Here is a 21539-nt window from a genome sequence, read left to right on the forward strand (position 1 = left end):
ATTCCTGTGAAGCTCACGTTTGGAAGTTCATTCCACTGTATGCCTTGGAAAAGGATAAACTGTGTCCTCCTTCGGGATGAAGATCAAACTCATACTGTTAGTAGACTTACAATGCGGTCTTCTTGGATGAGCACAAAGAAGATAGATACATGGGATTTATATCTCATGGCAGTAGAATTGTCACATTTAGTTTTCTAGAGACCAAAACAGTTGCAGGAAACTAAGAGCTCCATGAGACAGATCTTCTACTGCCAGAAATTCCCAGTGACTCCATTAAGAAATGCAAAGTCTCAGGAAGTGAGAATATGGCCCCTTATGTCCGACCCCAGCTGGACTCCTTTATTCCTCCGCAGCCAGTTTGTGTGCAGAGCCAACAGCCCGAACTGTAACCAGCAGAGCCCACCGACACGGGAGAGGTCCATCAGTTCAGCTACCTCCAACTGATTCAATCTACTGAGCACACTTCTGGCCTGCTCAGCGTGGTGGCACTGCCTCGTTAACCAGACCGCACGATTCTGGCTCGTCCCACAGACCTCAGCTTTTCCTGCTTCTCCTAGTAGCTCTTTGAAATCTAAATTAATTCTCTGCAGCTACTAGCTAGGGAAATGGGTGGAAAACGTTAAGTTAAATGTATTCCTTTTCTTATGAATTTGTAAGTGTCCCCAGTCAGATAATAATTTCCAGTTAACAAGCTCTGGCTAGTCTTCTTTAGCTATGAAATGAACTACTGGACAAAGTATTTATTACTTATGTTTTATATACAATGACATACATAAGGACACACACATAAGTGAATACACTACATCTATTTGATTAATATATATATATCAGAAGTCCTTGATCTGTGGTTTCATTTTAACTATGCTGGATTTTCATTTGTATTCAAAAACTGAAAAATATTTTAACCTTTCTGAAATGGATCATGTTAAAATAAATTGAAGCAAGTTGATGAAAAGTGTTAATTAACCTGCTTTCGTCTCATTAAGAGTCTGTGTTTAACCTATAGGTCATCTCCTTTTTCAAGAGATGTATGGATTTGATCTTCAATGATGAGCTAAACAACCCAATCCCCTATTGATGACTGAGTCAACTCCTGAACTTCCTGCTTTTTTTTTGGGAGAGAAGAAGACAAGAAAATATCTAAAAAGCTGCTGAGCTTTGTAAGGAATTATTCTAAGTCATTTTATGCAGGAGAGGTTGTAACGATGCTGACCCTGCAATATCATGGGGGGCTTAAGACAAAAATAGACAATAAAAATGGGATTTATTTTTTTAACCTTACAGGTTATACAGATATAATGTCTGAACTTTTCCAAAAGAAATTATTTTTCCCACGTTTATGTGATGAATTGGAAATATTTGTAAGAATCAGCCAATTGCTCATTTTGACTTCCTTTTTTTGTCTGTGCAGTTACCACTTTCAAGATCCCCAATGTGACTAAAGATTGTCTGGAGGTTGCAGGGACACAGACCAGAAAGGAGAAGGCAGGGAGAAGCAGGAGAAGAATCTGTTGCAGTTACCCAGAGCAAATATTTCATGCTGACTGGCTCACTGTACAGCAGAATTTGATAGGCAAAGATCCTGGAGAAGCTGCTCCATGAGAGTCAATATATTTGTATTTCTGCTTTTAAAAATATAACTCTAATAATGCTATAGATAGGTCCAAAATTGGCAGGAGAGATAGGCTGAAGATCTATGCTTTTTAATATCAAGCTCTTCACCGAGATGACTTTTATCACATTAATGGCTAAATCACACTAACTGTAAAACAGCCAAAATGAGGCAATTAGTAAGGCTTGTGACAGCCACAGAAAATGAAACGCACTAGGTTTTCAATGCAAGCCAGATGGATATCTTCAATATATTTCTTATTGTCTGCTTGTGGTAATACGTTCAATTAAACTGAGTCAGTACTACAGAAGACCATTTGAATTGCCTGAAAAAAATTAATTGTCTGCTGCAAATTTAATGAAGCTTAACAGTTATATTGTGTTTACAAGTTTTATTTGTTATGATCAGTAAGTGTTTACAAGAAAAAAAACTAACTTCATTCAGCTAGCCCTAAGAGCGAACCATCGGCATTTTACAGTTTATTTCATTTACATGTTTCTTTGCCATTTAACTGTTTTTGTCCTTAGGAGCTGACCTATTTTTTTCTCCCCCAGCTAAGAAGCAGACCTCGTGGTGCTGCTGATTCATGAGTGTCTGTGAGTTAAGCCTCACATGACAGTCTGCCCACAACACCGTGCTACGACACATCCCCAAAGAGGCCGATGGAAATACCCCTCTGATAACCCCACGCCCCACCCCTGGATGCTTACTATGATCCTAATCAATGATTAAGCAAGGCCACTGGCCTTCCTCGGCACAACACAGCTAATAGCTCCTGGCTGTCGTGTCTGACGAGTTCACATTGAGGAAACCCAAAGCACAAGGCCAGTACCCGGTAGGTACTGGCTTTGGGGAAGGCTTGGCAGCAGATGGGAACCCACTTCTCATTTTTCCCCCTCTGTAATCTTGCAACAATTACAACCTTTTTCTTCAATTATCTGTCAGAAAAATGGAAATGCTGACATGATACACAGTTACTTCATCTTCCCTGGGGTGCTTTGGGGCTGACCTGATTTTTCTGAGGACCTCGGCTTCTTGTGTGAGCAGAGCTGGGAAAAAAACTACCTATTTATCAGGTTCAGGTATAACCCACAGAGAGTAGATGCACCTGCCAGCTTTTCAACACAAACAACATGAGCTCCTTACAGCTGCAGAAGGAAATTTTGGATAGGCACCATATAATAACCTTTACAGTGGTTTGCAATTGAGTATTCATACCTAGACTACATATAAAAACAGTGTCCAGTAACTGCTAAAAAAAACAAACCAAACCAAAACAAAAAAAACAAAAAAAAATATTAAAACTTTTGACTTTTTCAGAGTTCTAAATTTTTGTGTAGAAACCCTTGCTTTTGATATCAGTCAAATACACATGGTGTATGCTACCAAGCATAATTGCAAAAAGCCCATAATACAGGGACAGCCCTAAAGTGCTACTCTGAGATTACTTTAAACTCTGCAACTCTTTTTTTTAAGTTATATTTTTTTGCTTTCAACACTAGGTGTCATCTAACTATTTTTTAATTTATTTATTTTTTTTCCTAAGGACGGAGGCATAACCAAAAGGAATTTAAATTAGATTGAGTTAAACAGTGAGGAAAGAGGAATGAAGACCTTGCATGACCTTAAACACAGCTGGGTCAAGACAGACCTCAGGAAGTGTGACAGAAAGGCTATTCATATTTCAAAATGACTGACCACTAAACCCACGACATACAGATGATACAGAAGATGCCTGCAAATAGCTTCCTGGGACAACTTTCTATATAACCAAAGTAGCAGCAATTTATCTGACCAGGGGAACATCAGGAAGGTACAGAGGATTTCTGGTAACGTGGACTGTGCTTAAACGGGTGAGCATATTTAAGTATCATTTATTGCATTTTCCCTGTAGTTAATGTGAAAAATCAGCCAAACATACAAATAAATCCCATCTTAATGGAAAGCTTATTCTCCCTCTTATGAAAAAAAATAACACCTTTCGCCCCCACACATGCACTTGATATCCCAGTTACTCAGTAGTCAAATTATAGCTCAAAACAAAGCTGGTAAAACTCATGGTGCTAAGTTATTTCTATTCACTAATTAAAAATGAAAGGGACAGTCATGAAAATACACATGCGAAGCTTCGTGATGAAAGATTAGCATTTTGTGCTACTGCACAGTAAAACCATTGCACAGTTCCTGTACATCCAGTTCAGGGGTGTACCCTAAAATGAACGGACACTTTGTTAATGCACCCAACACTTCTGTAGCAGTAGGTAGATATATCTCAAAAAACTACATGTATGTTTGACTAATGAAATCAGTAGTGGCACTATCAGAGAACTAGATCAGTTGTGGGCAAGTCCAGCATTTGCTGATCTCAGTAGCCCAAATAGCCATACAGTGAGATTTAGGGCTGTTATACGGAATCTGTGTCTGTGATGAGGGAAATAAATGATTTTTAAGTATAAAACAAGGTAGGAACAGACCTGTACATCATCCTAAGGGTGGAAGGGATCCTGTTAGAAACACACAACTGTGCTAGAGCATTAAAACTCATAATACTCTGGATATTCACCCTGGATTGACTTTATCTATGAAGATCCAACAACAAAAAAGTGAAGCGTGATAATGTGTAAACATTTCCAAAAGAATAAAACAATTCTCTTAAGACCCATGAGGGATATCACTGAGAGTATGATCTTCCATATGAATTTTATCTCTGTATTTTCTGAGTTTTATTTGTTAGACTCCAATAGCATAAAAATTGAATTAATTTATGGGTCTACACCCACACTGATGAGCACGGTACTGCCTCTGAACTATGAGCTCAGCTATTTTTAAAGTGCCAGAATAACACAGCGAAAATATCAGGTTTAAAGACAATACCACTGAAGTCTCTGACAGGTCTTTTGAGGTGTCCCTGCTCATGGAAAGGGGGGGGTTGGAATTAGATGATCATTAAGGTCCCTTCTGGCTCAAACCTTTCTATGATTTAATGATAATGGACCAGAATTTACAGTACTTAATCAATCTTCAGTTTTAAATGCAATACACCAATTTGATATTCACACAAAGGAATAGGCTTGGAAAGGAAAATATGCAATTTTATAGAAAATAATTTGGATCCCTGTGCTGGACAAAGTCAAGACAATCAGTCTGTTCAAGCGTGAGGAAAAAAGTAACCTACTGACATTAACTTTGTATTATTTTTCTGCTAAAATGATACAGATACAGGCTAACAAAAATTCTCTTGCTTTTACTGCTTTGAGCCTTCCCATGACAGTCAAAACGAGACAAGCTAATGGCAGTAGAAAAATGTTAAAAGTGCTTCATAATGAAACAGGCAAATAATGTCATCGGAACTTGCCCTTGTCAGAGATTTAACGGTATTACCAAGCAGTGTTACCAGCATTGTTGCACTTTACTACCAGAACAGAAATTACAGACTCCACCAAGCGTTTGCAAACTGCTTCCCTCTGTTATAAGATACTGATAAAGGATGGGATAAAGGATGGGATCTTCCTGCTCTACACTCAAACACAACCAGATAATGAATGGTGTGAGAAGCCCTTTCTGGCAGGCTGGAGCTCTTTGAAGCCTGCAGAGCACCTCTGCTGTCCTGCAGCAGGGATGGTGACTGCTGCCACTGCCCCTTCGTGGCTGGCTCCCAGGAACCTCCGTTTGGGTCTCAGTCATTGCTCCTGAAGGGAAACTGAAGTCTTTGCAACAGAACAGTTCTCCAAGTACACAACTTGGTGCCAACTACACCACTTCACCACCACACAGAGTCGTGCTCAAGAGGAGGGAGCTGGTGCCTTCCTTGGCAGGTCCCTGGGGAACAAATCACGCGGTGGCTGGGACATCCCAGCCAGGAGCAGCTCCTTCCCTCGGCTTCTCCTCGCACTTAGCATATTCAAGCTTCTATTGCAGCACCTTGAAATTAGATTCCTATTTCAGAGCCGCTGCTATATTAGCCAATTTATATAACTGCATTAAATACAAATAAACTTGTATTGTACAGTATACGCCTGTTTATACTCTTTGTCATGTAATCCCCTGGTGCTGAGAAAGTCTATAGCCCTGCTATGTGTAGGAAAAATTGAACATTTAGCCTCGAGTACAGTAAAAATGGAAAAAGAAAGATGGAAAATTAATATTTATGTATTACATGTAAATACATGCCATGTTTTACATAGCTCTAAAGACAGTCTGTGGGATTCTCCTCCATCCTTACAAATTCAATCCTGCTTTTTAATTTAAAGGTCAAACCATACATGCAAGTCTGCAAGATTTTAGGTCTCAGAGGCCAGAATGGTTCTCACTGAGAACAAACCAACAAAAGAAACCCAAAACACAACCTCACTGGTTCGGGAAGCCACTGAGGCTCAACAGCTCTGACAACAGCATGTTAATACACAGCCCTATGGGCACCCATCAGAATTTCATATTTTGTAAGCTGTCTAGTCATGCATAATATGAATATTTATTCATCCCTCTCTGGTTGTTTGCCAGAGATTTATTTTAAGCTCCTTGGTTCTGGTGTAGCAGATATTCTCCTCCTCCTTCCATCCTTGCCTACACTGTCTTTGACACTGTCGACATCTCTCCCTGAGAGAGAAAGAAAATTAAAAAAAAGAGAGAGAGGGAGACAGAACCTGCAATGTTAATGGAAGAACAGAGGAAGGTTAGAAAAAATGTCTTTTGACCTTCACAGTTTTTTCCTCAATGACATAAGATGAGTTAGGAGAGAATATAAGCACATCTTAAGGTCAAAAAACTCATCAGCTGATAAATTAGTCTTTTTTACACCACAAAACTGAGGTAAAGTAAGGTATTCTGTCATATTTCTGTCAAAACTTGCCTGTGTTTTACTTAGGGCAGAGAAACTCAAGCATTTCGGTATAAAATAGAGTATTTTACACAGTTCATTTGGAGTTCAGAATAGTTTCTGCTCTTTTATACTTTTTATGGGATAGACTTTGAAATTGCATTTCTCAGCCTGCTGTTAATATCCACATCCCGGGCTTAAGAGTTTATTCTCTGCTTCATGCACACGTGTCACTCCCATTAATGCTAATGGAACCGAGTGAAAACGGAGCACTGAGGGAGAAAAAAGCACTTGCTAATCCTTTATAACCTCTCCGCAAAGCAAAGTGATTTGTAAACCATGTGAGCCCAAAGATCGGGTAGAATAGTTGCGAACTTCGTGCCCGGAGTTACTGCCTGTTCCTTGGGTGCTACTAATAAGGGAGGGCATGCCGTGAACTACAGAAGCATGACTCTCTGCTAGCAGCAGGGAAACACAGTCCTGTTTTTAATGACTGGCTTTTTAGGGTGCCACAAGCAGCCAGTGAATTGCAGAGGTGCTGCAGACCCAAACCCAAGGGCATGGGCATCCTGCAGCACTGAGATACGGGACAGCATCAGCTGTGGGTGAAACGTGGACCCTCCTGCCACAAAGATGCTCCACCTCCACGGGGTTCCCAGGTAAGAGGCCCAGGCTGTGTTCACCCCTTTTTTGTGCTGCCCCTTTACTCCAGGGCAGACAGTCATCGACCAACCCTTGCAATAGCAGACGTGGGCTTTGTTGCGCCTGCTTTCCCTGAGCATTTCTTTCTTAGCTATTTGCTGCAGGCTCCTCCTCAAGACAACACAAAGTAAAGGCAGAGTCAGCTCGTGTGGAGATCAAGATCTTCACTCATCTCTATTTTTGTTTGCAGGGACAGATGCGGGCATGGGCAATGCCATACAAGCTACTCAAAATCCCTGTGACTATAATACCTAACAGCATAGCTAAATCAGAGGCACACATTTTGCCCTGAGAAGGAAGCTGTTGCTGTACCAGTGTCACCTGCAGTCCATAAATACAACAGGGGCTCACCAGCTTTATCAGCACTTGCCTGACATCACTTGCTGAAATGTGCTCTGACTGTAAAAAACAGGGATTAAAACTTGCATTGAAACATTTTAAAGTATTCCCTATACACCACACAAATAACTGATGAGAAGACCCTCTAACCAAATACTATCCATCAGTGCCAATACATGGGAGAATTGAAACTGACAGCATTAGAGCTTCGTGATTGATTTATTGCTTTGTAATCAATCATCCTGATTTGTTATCCAATATAGTTTTTTCCTCAAACAAGAAGGAGAAGGAGGCCTATTATAAGCGTAATAATCTATATACTCATTACCTATAACAATTCCTCAGACATAGGACTACTTATAAGCAGGGCAAAAAATAATTTAAGACATTTGTCAGTGTTGCTCTGTTTAACAAATTATTACTTTAAACATCTTTGTCAAACGTTATAGCTTCTGCTTTTGAAAAAAAATAATAAAAAGATGGAAAAACTCAGAATGCTCATGAATAAACACCTGGATTTCCTGTCCTTGACACATGAGGCTGTTTTGCAGCTGGGAGAGCCAGAGTGTGGAAGAACCTGCAACTCCCACGAGGCCGTTTTGGCTCAGCAGTACAGGGGAAGGAGCAGCGCACATGTGACTGCCCTGGGAGCTGGTAGAAGCCACGGTGGGGTACTGCTCACCCACAATAAGAGCCACATTACCTTTCACAACCAGACTGCCTGTGCTGCTCGCCGTGCCAAAGTGGTTGGTCGCCACGCAGGTGTAGCTTCCCGCGTCGGCTTTGGTGACGTTGACAATCCGGAGGCTTCCGTCATCCAAAACTGAGATTCTGGAGAGACAATCAGGAGCAGAAGTTATGTATTTTTTATGTTAACATAAAATTCTTCTGAGTCTGCATTAATTATTAACAATTTGAACAACAGACAGTCCGCTGCCCATTACTGAGTGAGTTTAGCTGACGGAAATCTCTTAGGACGCAATTCATAAATACTGAATACATCATTTACATGAGTTTTCCATGTCTTTACTTGAGGGCAACTCTAATTTACACACCGGCAGCTTGTGTAGGTTTTATGTGAGGCTGTACTTTGGTATTGGGCGCTCACCATGACAACCCCTGCAACATGTGCTACACAGGCTGCATCCGAAGGGCTCGACACTCACTGCTTAGCCATGCAGGTGCCTCTGCAGAGCAGGGCAGTGCTGCAGGTGTTTCCTTGCTGCTGTCTTCCAGGAAGGCCAGGGGGTTTGCAGCGAGGGTCCCACACTGCCAAGTTTCCCCTTCCCGCTCCTTACCCCTCTGCCTGCAGTGCTCGGCTGCAGTGGCACTTGCAGGTTAAAAAAAAGATTGTTTCATTCTCATTGCCTCCCCACATAGATCCTCCCCATCATAGAAGTGCTTCTGTGGGCACTGCTAACTTTCAGGCAGCCTTTCACTGACCTAGTGTCTGTGGTGGGTACTACAGGCCTGAGATGCTGTAGGAGACACACAGGACAGCAAAGGAGCTTCAGTTGCAGTGGAAAATTCAGGTATTGCTCACTGCAGTGTCCTTAAATATTCCTGGGGAAATTCCAGTATCAGAAGCATCTTTGACCAACATCATCACTGCAACTGGTTAGCACAGTGTTAAAGGACTGTGGTTTTAAATACTTTGCCCTGACATCCTCTCTTTATTACTCCAAGTACTTCAATGCATCCCCTATTACATTTTTGTCATTTTCTTTTTAATTAGTACATTCTTACTTCAGCGTCTAGCAACCACAGAAAATACAATTATTTGAAGATGAACAAAAATAATCTGTAGAAACTCCAGGGAAACCTTCCCTCCAGCCGAATAGCATCTCTTTTAGCAAAACACTTGGTTGTCTGCTCAGTTCCATGTCTCCTACCACAATCTGCTTTCTGCCCTTCAGCCACTTTCAGACCTGCATTGAAAATCTGGTATTAATTCCTGTCTTCTCCTACTCAATTATTTCCTAATTTAACTAATTTGAAAGAAAATGAAGAAGCCTTCCTGCATCCTTAATGCCAATCAAGCTCTGTAAAACCGGATTGAGAAATTGGGCTGAAAGAAACGTAGCAAACAATGCCTGCACTCGTCGCAGAAATGCTCGGGGCCCTGCCAGGTGAGCACTGCGGGGCAGGGAACAGCAGCAGGCTGCGTGACTTGGCACCAGCCTTTTTGTGTGGCCATGGTGTGACATTGGGACAGGTTTGTGTCAGACAGAGCAGAAGGATGGAGCTGGCTGACAGGAGCAGGACAGCTGGGTTAAACACAAGCCCAAGGACAGCCGTCCCCACCAGCCAAGGGACTCCCCAGGCTCTGCACGCTGCAGCCACTGGGACAAGCACAGTCTCCAGAGGGACTCAGGAGACATCGCTTCCCCTAGGAGAGCTGGTGCTGGTTCCTTCTGTCACTCCATACCCTCTTGGTGGGCACATATGGGTCACCCACTCCACACAAAAATGTGACAGCCTGAGTGTCTTTACAGTGTCGGTATGGTGTGAAGAGGAGGAGGATGGTGCAAGATGCTCCAACAGCAGCCAACAAACCTCCCTCCTGGCCTCTCCCTGACCTGCTCTTGCAGCAGCACAACAAGTAGACCATCTGTCAGAAACCAGGGGCAGAGGTTATATTTCACACATCAATAACAGTGATATTAATAGAAGTTTCTCAACTGGCTTATAGGCCTCCAAATTGTTGCAGTCAGTAGCATTCACTATTGTAATTTATTTTTGCAGGAGTCCAGTGACATATATTTGCTTCGGTAGCAGTTGCTCCAGTTCAATAATTGGAAGAGAGTAGTGTATAGCTACTTGTCTCTTATCTTTACCACTGTGTTGGCACAAATCAATGCATGTATTACATTAAACGTGCACTGGAGCACAGGACTTGCCATACTGGCCTCTAGTGCATGAGCCTGGGCAGCAGCACCACCAGCAGCTCCCAAGGAATTACTTACTGCTGTTATCAATTTCAGGTCTTTGGTAACAACAATGCCTTTCTGAAGGATGAAGGTGCCCTTGGCAGGCATTAAAATTCAAATCAATATAGAGGACAGAAACAAGCTCAGCAAGATGCTCCAGATCAAGAAGGACCACCCTACACCAGCCTTGCTCTGCCAGGCTGTGTGCACTAACTCCCTCAGCATTTCTGCCATCAAGAAATCTGAAAAGAAGTTGTATTTTAGAATGTATTTCCATGGAGTTGAGATTTTATTTTTATTTATTTTGATCCATGTAGTTCAAAACTGTCCACAAGACAATTTCTTCCATGGGTCATTTCAATTGCATCTGTGGACAAAACTAGCATCAATTTCAAATTTTAATATATTTTCTGTCTGTGTCTTTCCATTGGTTTCCTTTTAAGTCATCTTTACTCCCAATGTAAAATTTGCAGTTAATGTGGACTGGATAGCTCTAGGGACAACCTCTGGATGAGGTCAGCAAATCCACCACTGGCTCTGGCACAGTTACTGCTGTCTTTGTTTCTTCCCATCTCTGAGCAGAAAGCCCCAGCTGGCTGGTTTCAGTTTGAGCACACAGGCACCTTCTGACTCTGGTAACACACTGCAAAATGTTTGGGTGGGACTTGCACCAAGTTCTCCGCACCCATTCCCCAGTGGGTGCCCATTCACGCCTCATTCAGGTGTGGTAACCAATTCCCTGTACACTCCTGTAAATTACCAGCATTACAAATAACAAATAATTGTGCAAGCTGTTTATTTTACTTTAATAAATCAGACTACTAAAATCTTAGTGTGAGTCATTGATTAGGAGGCCTTATGGTTATGTGGCTCTTTTTGCTGAAGGTGCTTTTCTACACTGAGTGTTTTGTGCCTTAATTTGAATCCAATGTGCTAGAAGTTAACAAGTAATTATTTTAACACTTTGAAATTTGTTACAGTTAGTTGAGAAAGTAAGAATGACTTTCACTGATTTTGCTACTTCACAAATTCTCTTTGCAGACGTATTTGCATTAAGGGGGAGGAAAGGCTCATTGCAGGCCATTGAAGGTTCTCAAACTGCTAATTGGCTTGAAAGCAAACATCCCCTGATCAGCCGCTTTCAGCAGTTTGCTTGAACAAGTCCTTACAAGACCCAAAGTTCAAATTAAATGAAGTACTGCTCCCTACACTTTCTCTTCTGAAAAATACCTACAAGATGTTCTCTAGCAAGAAGCTAGGAAGACTTAAAAATAAAGCACATTTCCCATAAAGGCAGATTACTTCAGAATAAAGCACTGGTTGCTGAGCACACACCGCTTTAAACCACCTCAAACCCAAAAATTGAGCTATTGACCTGCTATTGAGTTCCCTGACACTGCTAACCACAGCACTGGGAGGAGGAACTAAAAATGTAAATCTGTTCTTGCACCAGTTAAAGCAACTGATAAACCGGCAGTTAGTCACTGCTGGTATCACAGAACAGACAAAGAGAAAAACATCCACTTAGAAGTATCAAGATGGTATAGGATATTTTAGCATCCTTACATAACAAAAGGTCATCTATTTTGAACATATTATATCATTTGTAGGAAAGAATCTGTTGACTTGTGTTGTCAACTGGAGATTTCAGATCCACAGAGAGCAAAGACTCAGCTGAAATTAGGAGATGAAAGGACTGGTTGTTTCCTAAACTGAAGCTTTGGGCTCTACCCCAGGAGGAACCGACCTTGTCAGATATTTGATTAGAAATCTTCTGGGGACAAAGGACCTTTAAAAATGCTGAAAACATCTCTCCCTAGCCTTCCTTGCCCAATTTTTGCCACTTTGGCAGCAAATATAAAAACTTGCAAGCTGAACACTTTATATTACCCTAAAGAAGTCTTTTGCAAAATTGATAGGCACAGAGCTTTCACACTAGCCTCTTGCTGATGCTATACACACAGTGACTGCCCGTGCCCTGTGCCAGCTCTGCAGGAATGGAAGTGCCTTAAGGCATTTGTATGGCTGGTTGGTGTGAAAGGAGAAAGGAGAAAGATGCGTCCTTTTGGATGAGACACTTCTAACTTGCACAGAGCAGTGCTATTCACAGATACCCAAGCCAGTGAGAAAGGATCTGCTCTGGTATCACGGCCACATCTGCACAGCCCTCTCTGATTAAGGCAGCAACTCCAATTTGCCCAAGATCTTCAGCAGCTGCTAGCGATGGATGGAAGAGGCCAGGCAGACCCGGAGCAGTGTTAGGACAAATACCAGCACACAATCACTTGATCTACAACCCCCTGTTTTTCAAATCATGATACCTCTGCCGTATCGGTTAAGTCACCCGTCAGCAGGTTACGCTGCCCCCAGCCTGAACTGAGCACAACAGATCTGATTCATGGAGCTCACCTCGGCATCTCTCACTGCTGGGCAGAATTCCCAAGAGCAGATAAATATTTCTCAGCAAGTAACACATGCATTTAGAGATAGAATACGTCCCGTTGAGATCAGTAAGAGCTTTATCACTGACTTAGTGAAAACAAGATTGAGCCCTTATTTGCAATATGAGTGATGGGTGAAAGCTGCAAAACGCCCAGAGCCCATCATAAAAGTGTTTATCAGTAATTACCTCCAGCCCAGCCCAGAGGAAATCTGACCTCTGGGTGTCTGACTGCAGCACTTGCATCTAACCAAGGCATACCTACGGTCTGCTGCTCGGGTCGACCCCATGCCGTGATACAGTATTTGCCCAGAGATTGCAGACTCACAATATTTACTGCAACAACTTGCTCCATTGTTTAATTAAAACGATTCAGTCCAGGAACCAAATATACCAGCTCTGCAAAGCCGGGGATTGATAAATCTCATCCGTACCTTGCGGGCTCCAGGTGAAAGCCTTTACAGGGTAAGTGGCATGCTCATGTGCTGACCTTCTCACAGGGAATTACTTGCTCACTCACATCGTCCCCGCATCACTGATACAAGATTTGCACCAGACAGATGATGCTGCAGGTATCCCTCAACACACTCTTGTCAGCATGCCCTCTATTTTTCTGTTCAGCAGATGGAAACGTGTGGAATAAGAATGGGCGACAGAGGCAGTGCATATGGCAGGCTGCGTGTGACAGCAGCGGTTTTCTTCCCCAGGGACACGGGGTGCAGGCAGGCAGCCGAACTGCTGGACTGCAGATTACAGCTGGAGTCTTTCTTTGGAGCAAAGTACTCATAATTATACTGACCTTTTTTTAAATCTCACATGGTTTTATTAGCTCTGCTGCAATGAAATAAGGTATGTTGCTTCTTATCTGATAATTTCAGCATTTTAATTTAGGAAATACAAGCATAACTACACTTGCTTTCACTGTTGATTAAACACAGACATCTGAAATATTTCATGCTTCACCAAGTGAATATTTTTAATTTTTTTTCCCCCAGGAAACAATGCTTAGGATGTCCGATCCCTTTTCTATTACAGGGAGAAAAGATGTCTTAGAGCAAGCATTTAAATGAATGTCAGTTGGAAGAAACACACACTGAGTGCAATTTGAGATAAAACTACCATTGATCCCTTCATGTACAGCCTTTGTGGCAGTGGTTGACATGGCTATTGAAAAGGGACTGCGGTGCCAGAGTTCTTCTAAGAGATAATCCGTCTTCTGAGAGAAGATTTAGGGTAAATGTACCTGTGAAAAACAGTGTATTTCAGCCTACATGATGAATGGCTTATTGTCCTTCCTCCGGAGCCTCGCTTGGGCTGGGGGGTGGAAGCAGCAGGAAAGGAAAGGCACCAGGCAGAGCAGCCTGAATTCTCGGCAGTGTGTCTGCCCAGCCCTTACCCAGCTCATATGCAGGAGCAGCGAGAGCAATTTTTAGCCTAACAACAACTCTGCTTTGTGCCACAACTCCACTACAAATGTAAATGATTCCAGGCAATTGCATTATTTATCAAATTATTTCTATCACATGTCTTTGCAGCAGTTTATTACCTTTTTAATAATGCTTCCCATGCAATGAGGCAGCGACTGGGATTATTAAAATGATCTCATAAAAGCGGTATTGGCCATTAGGCTATTTCAGGAAAACACGGAGATTTAGAAATGCTCGTGGGTCTGAATGCAGAAGCCTGGCTGCGAGGGAGGATTTACTGCTCACAGCCCTCCCCGAGCCAGGGACAGTGCTCACCAGTACCTGCCCGTCACTGTGAAGGATGGGCTGCTTCCAAGCACGGTCCACAGCCAATAATTCCTGTGGCCATGGGATGCTCCCGCTGTGTGTGACTACAACCTTTATGTGGCACAAATAAATAACAGTAAGGTTAGAGCTGTCTGCTTGATAGCATTAATCCCCATTACAGTACGCGCTGAGGTCAATGTGGGCTTTGCAGGGCTCCACTCAACACCCTGGATGGCTGCTAGAGCGTGCAGGGAGGTAAGGACAAGAGGACAGCCCTGATTGTGACCCCCCAGCTTCAGACCACCTGAGATTTCCCACCCTGTATCAACACAGACGAAAACACCGTTATCTCCATGTGCATGGATGGGACTTTCTAGGCTTGGGCTTCACCCACCTGTGCCCCCGATAGCGGCTCTGGCTCCAAACATTTCTGCCTAACTGGGAAAGGTGCGAAGCGGACGGTGTCCCTGCTGCCACCACGCCACCATGTCCTGAGGGCTAGGGCCAGCAAAGCACCATGAGCAAGGACAAGTTGGATTTGTGTCTAATCTGGCCATTAGGTTGCATCTGAGTGAACTGCAGGAAGATATTGTCTGCTGGAATGGCATTACAGTGGTTTTTATTTGATCATCCATCTAAACCCATAACTGGTATTGACAGCCAGACGACGCAGGCAGCCTTTTACAGATACACAACTTCTTGTCCAGGACCTGTTAGTTTTGATTTAGATAACCACCTACAGCTGCTTCAGTACTTATTTGTCTATAACTACTTGTCTTTTCATGGTTCACGGAAAAGTCTGAGCTAATTTAGAGCCTCAGTCAAAGCCCATTTAATTTAGTACATGTCTTTCTCTTGGTGAAAGCAGGCATTAGATAAGGCCTTACTTATCCATGACAACTGGCAGGTCTCTTAACAGCAAACTCACTATAATTAATTTCCAGGTAAGAACTATATTTGCTCAAAATAAACTGAGCTAAAATCCTGCTCCACTTAGTTTAATAGGAAAGTTTCCACCACCTTTGCTGGAGCTGCGTCTTACATGGGACTGCAGAGCCTGAGGATGAAGTGGACACAGGGCTGCAGGACAGCCAGGGCCTCTGTCCTGTGGGTGTTCTTGACCTCTAAGGCAGGATTCTTAAATATATATCTATATTCCAAACAAACACTTGCTGGCAAAGGCCAGGAAAACCACCTTTGCACTGTTTTTACCAGTACATCAGAGTCAGGAAGGACACCAGAAGGTTTCCTGCTACAATCAGGGCAACTGGGAATTAGCAAGAAGCCTGTGATGTACACAGTTTGGGTTTGTTTGGTCTTTGCTGTGCTCTGGGACTACGAGGAATGCACAAAGATTTAAAACAGACCTTTTCAAAAGCCTTTCTTGGTAACAGCTGCTCTTACCTTGCTGCATCACAAATACAGAGTATTACATTATTTTTTATTGATGTGGATCTTATTTGAGGGATGCAAATTGTGTGTAAACTTGTTTTCATCTTATGCTTTTCATTTACAGGCTTGCTAAGGATGAAGAATTAAAAGTGAGGAGAGTACAAACTAAAATTCTTTCTGATTATTGTAAAGAAAAACAACCAACACTAAAAAACAGTAAATATTTTTCCAGAGATAAAGAAAAATAGAACACATTTTGCTCGAATAAATGTTTTTGAGAAAAAAATGGGGCCCTCCTTGACATCCAACAGCATAACTCCACTGAACTCAGGATCAGTATAAACGAGTGATGGAGCTGGCATCCTAAATTCTTCCCACAATTTTATTTTTCAGCAAACTGTTTACTTGCACTGACAGAGCAGTCCAAATAAATAATATAGCACCCAGCATATATTAATATCTATCAACACAAAAGCTGTGTTTTGTCATCATCCCCCTTTTTGCCCAGAAATTTTAAAGGCAAGTGTGGAACTGATGAAACCCTGTCCTGAAGGAGTGGGCAGGAAAGAAGCGAGCATTTACAGCTATTAGAGACTTCATGTAAATTGTTCAGAGATGCCTAGGGTCATAATTCAAATATAAAAGTATCCCTGGGTTATCTGAGAAGAACAGTTCTCTACAAAATATCTTTCTTAAGGGATGCTGATAACAGGAAGAAACAAATGAAAACCAAACACAAACACAGCCAGGGACCCCGAAGGAAAAGAGGAAGCTGTTGTGAATTTCAAATAATAGAAACCTTTAGTCTTCTCTCCCTTTACACTGTTTTTTCATTACACACAGAATTAAAATAAATACAGTAAGAAAGACCCTGTCATGAAAATAAATATTTGAAGAAGCAGATCTGAGCAAAGCAAAAGGACGCTCGTTTTTACAGCTTTCATTCCTTAGACATGAGGCAATAATTTGAGCTATCTGGGAAGATTTTCTGAGTCTGGAAGGGTCCAATGGTGCAAAGAGCCAATTTTCCATTGATTTTGGTGGGAAACGAAGACCAATCTCCATGGGAAACTGCCCTTTTAGCACAGCTCTCGCAGTTTATTTTTACAGATCGAGTTGGCCGTGTGTCACAGAACACGAAAGCAGCACTGGGAAGGAAGGGGTGCTCAGGGTCCTGAGCGTGCCCCTTGCACAGCCCAGGCTCTGGTGCTTCAGCAGCCCCACATCTTCTCCTCCTGGCTGGCACGCTCACAGACCACCCCACAGAAGGCTAAAGCATCCATGTGTGCACAGCTGCCCACCCATGGGCACACAGCTCCCCACCAAGTATTCTCACACTCAGAAGCGAGGTGAACCTCACATAAAAAAGCAGCAGGTGCTTTGAAGCCGCTCCTGCATTCGCTCTACCTAATGTTCGGTGAAATATTTGCTATGCTCGTTCTTCCACAGCAGTGATTAGAGCCAGAGGCATGGAGATTAAGTGACTTCTCCCAGACGATAAAGAGGGACGGTGCCGATCTGAGGAATCAAATTTGGAAGCGCAGCCTCCAGCCACCCTCACTAACAACTCCTTCCCCATCAAGGAGAAGCCAGCACCCTCTACCTACAGCAAACGCTTCAGAGGCTTGACAAACATAACCATTAACACAAACTCCACTGAAGCTCATAAAAATTATTCTCTTATGAGGAAAAAAAAAAATCCGTAAGAGATTTTCTGTGCATCATCTGCTGACACAAACCGTTTCTGGGAGCATTCGTGAGATTAGAGCAGAAGCAGTAAATGCATTCTCAGCTTATTCGCTCCAGCTGATACCATCTGAATACATGCCCAAAGGCATAGTCTTTCAAAGATAACACATCTTTTCCTCTAGTTTCAACAAAAAATGCCCACAGAACAAAGATAAATTACCCACTCCACTTGTAATCGACATTAACATAGATTTGCAAGATCCAAAGACACATTTACGTCACCTAAAAACGGCGTTAAAATAATCATCAAAAACATCACCGAGTCTGGTAGAATGTCTAAAAAGTTCATTAGAAATCCTTTCTTTTTCCCCAGTAGACATATAATTATTTCCTTGGATTTTAAACATGCATTTCTTAAAGCGTAAAATCTGTAAAATCATTATCTTTTAGCTCCTAATTACGAAAATATCCAAGAGAAGAAACATTTGATATATTTTTTTCCTTTCAAGACGCTATAATCATTATTATTATTATCATTTTAAAATTAAAGGACATGTATGAACCATACATGAATTTCAAACTGTGTTTAGGAGGCTAATTACAGGCATTTATTGTTGAAAGGGCTGGCTGCGGCGTGTGCTCGCAACAGAGAGAAATCCGCCTCGCCACGGGGAGCCAGATCCTGCCTGCGCCCGACACAACAGCTCCGCGGGGGAGAACTCTGACTTTCCTGGAGTGTTTTTACCGAGAGGGAGAAATAATTTGTAGCTGCATGTAGGGTACCTGGAGATGAATTTAATAATCATAAAGATGAAACACCTCGAGCAGGACAAGCAGCAGCTGTTTAACAGCACTCGGCGAATGGCAGTGTAAGCATGGGACACGTCTCACCGTGCCCCGGGGCTCTGAAGCCTCTGAGGACGGGGCTGCCTGAGTGCTTTGCTCTCCCCTCTTTCAACCCCCTACAAGCAAGGCTCTATTTTAAAACAAATTGTCATGACCCATGGTAAAAGCCTGCTGACTTCTCTAGGTACTCTGGGTCCCACCAACACGGTGAGGTTGGATGTGCCACAGCCAGGCTGCGGTCCCCATGCGGTGACAGCCAAGCCGTACGTGTGTCCACGCTGCACCCTCACCACACCAAAAAGAGTCTGCTGGGAGAATGGCAACAGCTTGCTGACAGCACGGAGCAGATAAATGAGCGTGCACGTTTTAGGGATCAGCCTAATTACTTTAGACAACATAAAATGGCAGCAAATCTGTGATCTAAATAAATCCCTAACCCTGCTCTGATAACATTTTGCTAGGAACATTTGCTCAAGAACAGAGGGAGAAGGCAATGCAGCAAGGAACACTGGAGTTGCCAACTTACTATCAGCACTCAAGTTAGACAATTAGGAGGCTGGTAAAGTGAAACAGCTGAACATCTAACCTTTGTGGAAGTATCATTTAGAGGGTTACGTATACAAGCATACAGCAGGTTTCTCCAACCACAGAAGCGATGAGAGTTATTATGGCCCAATATAGAGCAGGAAAGGAAAAAAAGCCTGGTAACTCTCCTTCTGATGAAGCCAAGAGCAGTTAGTGACCTACTCCTACAGAAAACTATGACCAAGCTGTATGGTTTTCACCGACGGACTTCAGAGGAGGCAATGAGCACAGAGCTGCCAGCCGGCTCCGCTCCTTCCCCTTGATGACACTGCGCCCGTGAGCGCCCAGGAGAGCAGCAAGTGGGCTGGGGCAGACTCTCAAGGTGCTTGTCCCAGAGCTGTCATTTCAGGCTGACAGAGCCACAGTGAGGTGAGCTTGTGCTTCAGCATGCTGGGATCCTCCAGACCACACAAAGCTAACATCAGCTTCTGTGGGTATAGGAATGATCCGTGAACATGAGGCCATCAATACTCAGAGCGCTTCCTTAGGTGCTCTGACCAGTGAATCAAGTGGTTTCCTGGCTCATTTTAGTTCTCTTTTGCAGAAAAAAATAGTTAAAGTAAGTACATGCCAGTTATTTCAGACATTCCCATGAAGTAGAGCCATCCTCTGCCATTGTCTTTGAAAAGTAAGATGAATGCTGCATTGCCGGCTCAAACTTCAAAAAGCTATTTGTAGGGTGTCATTTTTCATATCGCCTAGGCAGGATGTAATGAAAAACCGACATGTTATTGATGGTTTGGTTACCTGTCTGCCTTAAAGAAATTGCACAGGTGCTTTATTTTGAAAGAAAAAAGTCTACACAATTAATGCAAAACAATGATAGGAAGCATCCTTTGAGGTTTTATTTTCTGCTGAGGTGTCACCAGACTGCATGTCCAAAAGCCACTGCTAGCAATTCATCTCTCAAGTAATCAGTATAAAAATATTATCATGGTTTGTACTCTGGCACCAGACTGGAAAAGATGTGCTGCCTGTCCTATTGCCATTTTGTTTCTGGCTGTTTAAAGCAATTAGTAACTAATTAGGAAGTTTGAGGCAACAAATAAAAAATGGGAATTCGTACAGCTTTTTAAACTCCAGACACGCTGACAGAGTAAGAGAAAAGGCTCTCCTTTCTTGTCTGATTTCACAACTTTTCCTTCTCAAAATGGCATAGCATCGAAATAAACATGTTAAATTTTTTTATTAAAATGACACCCAATCTGATGGCTCTGTAAAGGAACAGCCCTCGTGAGGACATGCTGAGGATGTTAACCCTGGAGAAAACCATGGCTAAGGTCTTTCCTTCTCACAAGAGAAAAGCCTCTGAACGGTTTTAAAGTACAGAAGCCAACAAAGCCATCTAGTCACACACAACGAACGTCTCAGCTGTAGTCTCCTGTCTGCTCCTTTCCACCTTCCACTGCCCCGTCCCAGTCTCACAAATCCTCACCTTCCCTTCAGAAGTCACGAGGGCACCAAGACTTTTAAAAGTGAGCTTACTCTTCTAGATCATCTCTGACTGGAGATGATATGGTGGAGAGCAGCTATGAAATATCTGGAAAAATCTGGGCCTAAATTGCTTAAATTGTGAAGCACATAAGCACTTCTGCAAATGAACCTTGAGCGCTTTCTGGAAGTGCGGCTCTCTCCTGACCATTATCTGACAAGGTCCAAGTTTGCTGTGCACGCTTTACAGTTCTTAATGCTGCCGTAACTGAATTCAATGAGTAAATGCCATTATATGCTGCATGTCTGTGCTTTTATTGGTTTTCAACTAAAAAAAAAATATAAAAATCTTCCTGCTTTAAGCACTATGGCTTTGTGTGTGCAAGAGTGCGCTCATATATCACAAAGCTTGTCAAGACTGCAAGATAATGGGACCAACTGGGAAAATTTCCATGAAGACAGCGAGCGTGTCTGGAGTATCTAGGTCAGATCCTTCTCTAACAAAGTGCACTATGAGGGTCCCTTTATACAGAAACTTGTTTAATTAAGATAACAGATGTTGCTATTATATGAGTCCTAGTGAGTGCCTGTTTAATTGGACACTTTCATATTCTTTGCTACCAGCACAGAACATCATTTGTTTTTTATGAATTTCTTTCCTTACAATTAAACCGTACAAACAATGCACTGTATATTCATAGAAAAGAAACAGCTCTAATGATATAAGGGCTCTACATGAACAAGAACGGGAGAAGACTAATTTGTTTGGGGGCTTAAAAGTACAATTATTTTTCTGTCCTGGACTGGGTATATGTCTGGTACCACAGTAAATGTGACTTCCAATAGCTTTAGGAGAACATTACAAATGAAAACCATTGTGTACATATTTTAAACATTCATTATTTCAAGGGAAAACACATTAGACTTTGACACGTGCAAGTTCTTACCAAGTGCATGAGATAGCTGACAACAGAACAGGGAGGCACTGGCAACTGTGTGATTGAGCAGGAAACTGATAAATTTC

At 42.5% G+C, this 21539-nt stretch overlaps 1 protein-coding gene and 1 long non-coding RNA gene across 6 annotated transcripts in view; one reads left to right on the forward strand and one right to left on the reverse strand.

The window, feature by feature from the left end:
- The window catches only part of LOC101793345 (contactin-4), a 295254-nt gene that overhangs the window by 27269 nt on the left and 246446 nt on the right, over positions 1-21539 (reverse strand). For all 5 annotated transcript variants that reach the window (XM_038185894.2, XM_072044289.1, XM_072044290.1 and 2 more), the window contains one exon: positions 8173-8300. In XM_038185894.2, coding sequence (XP_038041822.1) covers positions 8173-8300 — 128 coding nt within the window. The remainder of the gene's footprint in view (positions 1-8172; positions 8301-21539) is intronic.
- Positions 13365-15148, forward strand: LOC140003573 (uncharacterized). The gene is made up of 2 exons (XR_011812461.1): positions 13365-13688; positions 13835-15148. It is a non-coding gene; the product is annotated as an uncharacterized lncRNA (long non-coding RNA).

The sequence above is a fragment of the Anas platyrhynchos genome, chromosome 13, assembly GCF_047663525.1.
Source record: "Anas platyrhynchos isolate ZD024472 breed Pekin duck chromosome 13, IASCAAS_PekinDuck_T2T, whole genome shotgun sequence".
In the NCBI taxonomy this organism is placed as follows: Eukaryota; Metazoa; Chordata; class Aves; order Anseriformes; family Anatidae; genus Anas; species Anas platyrhynchos.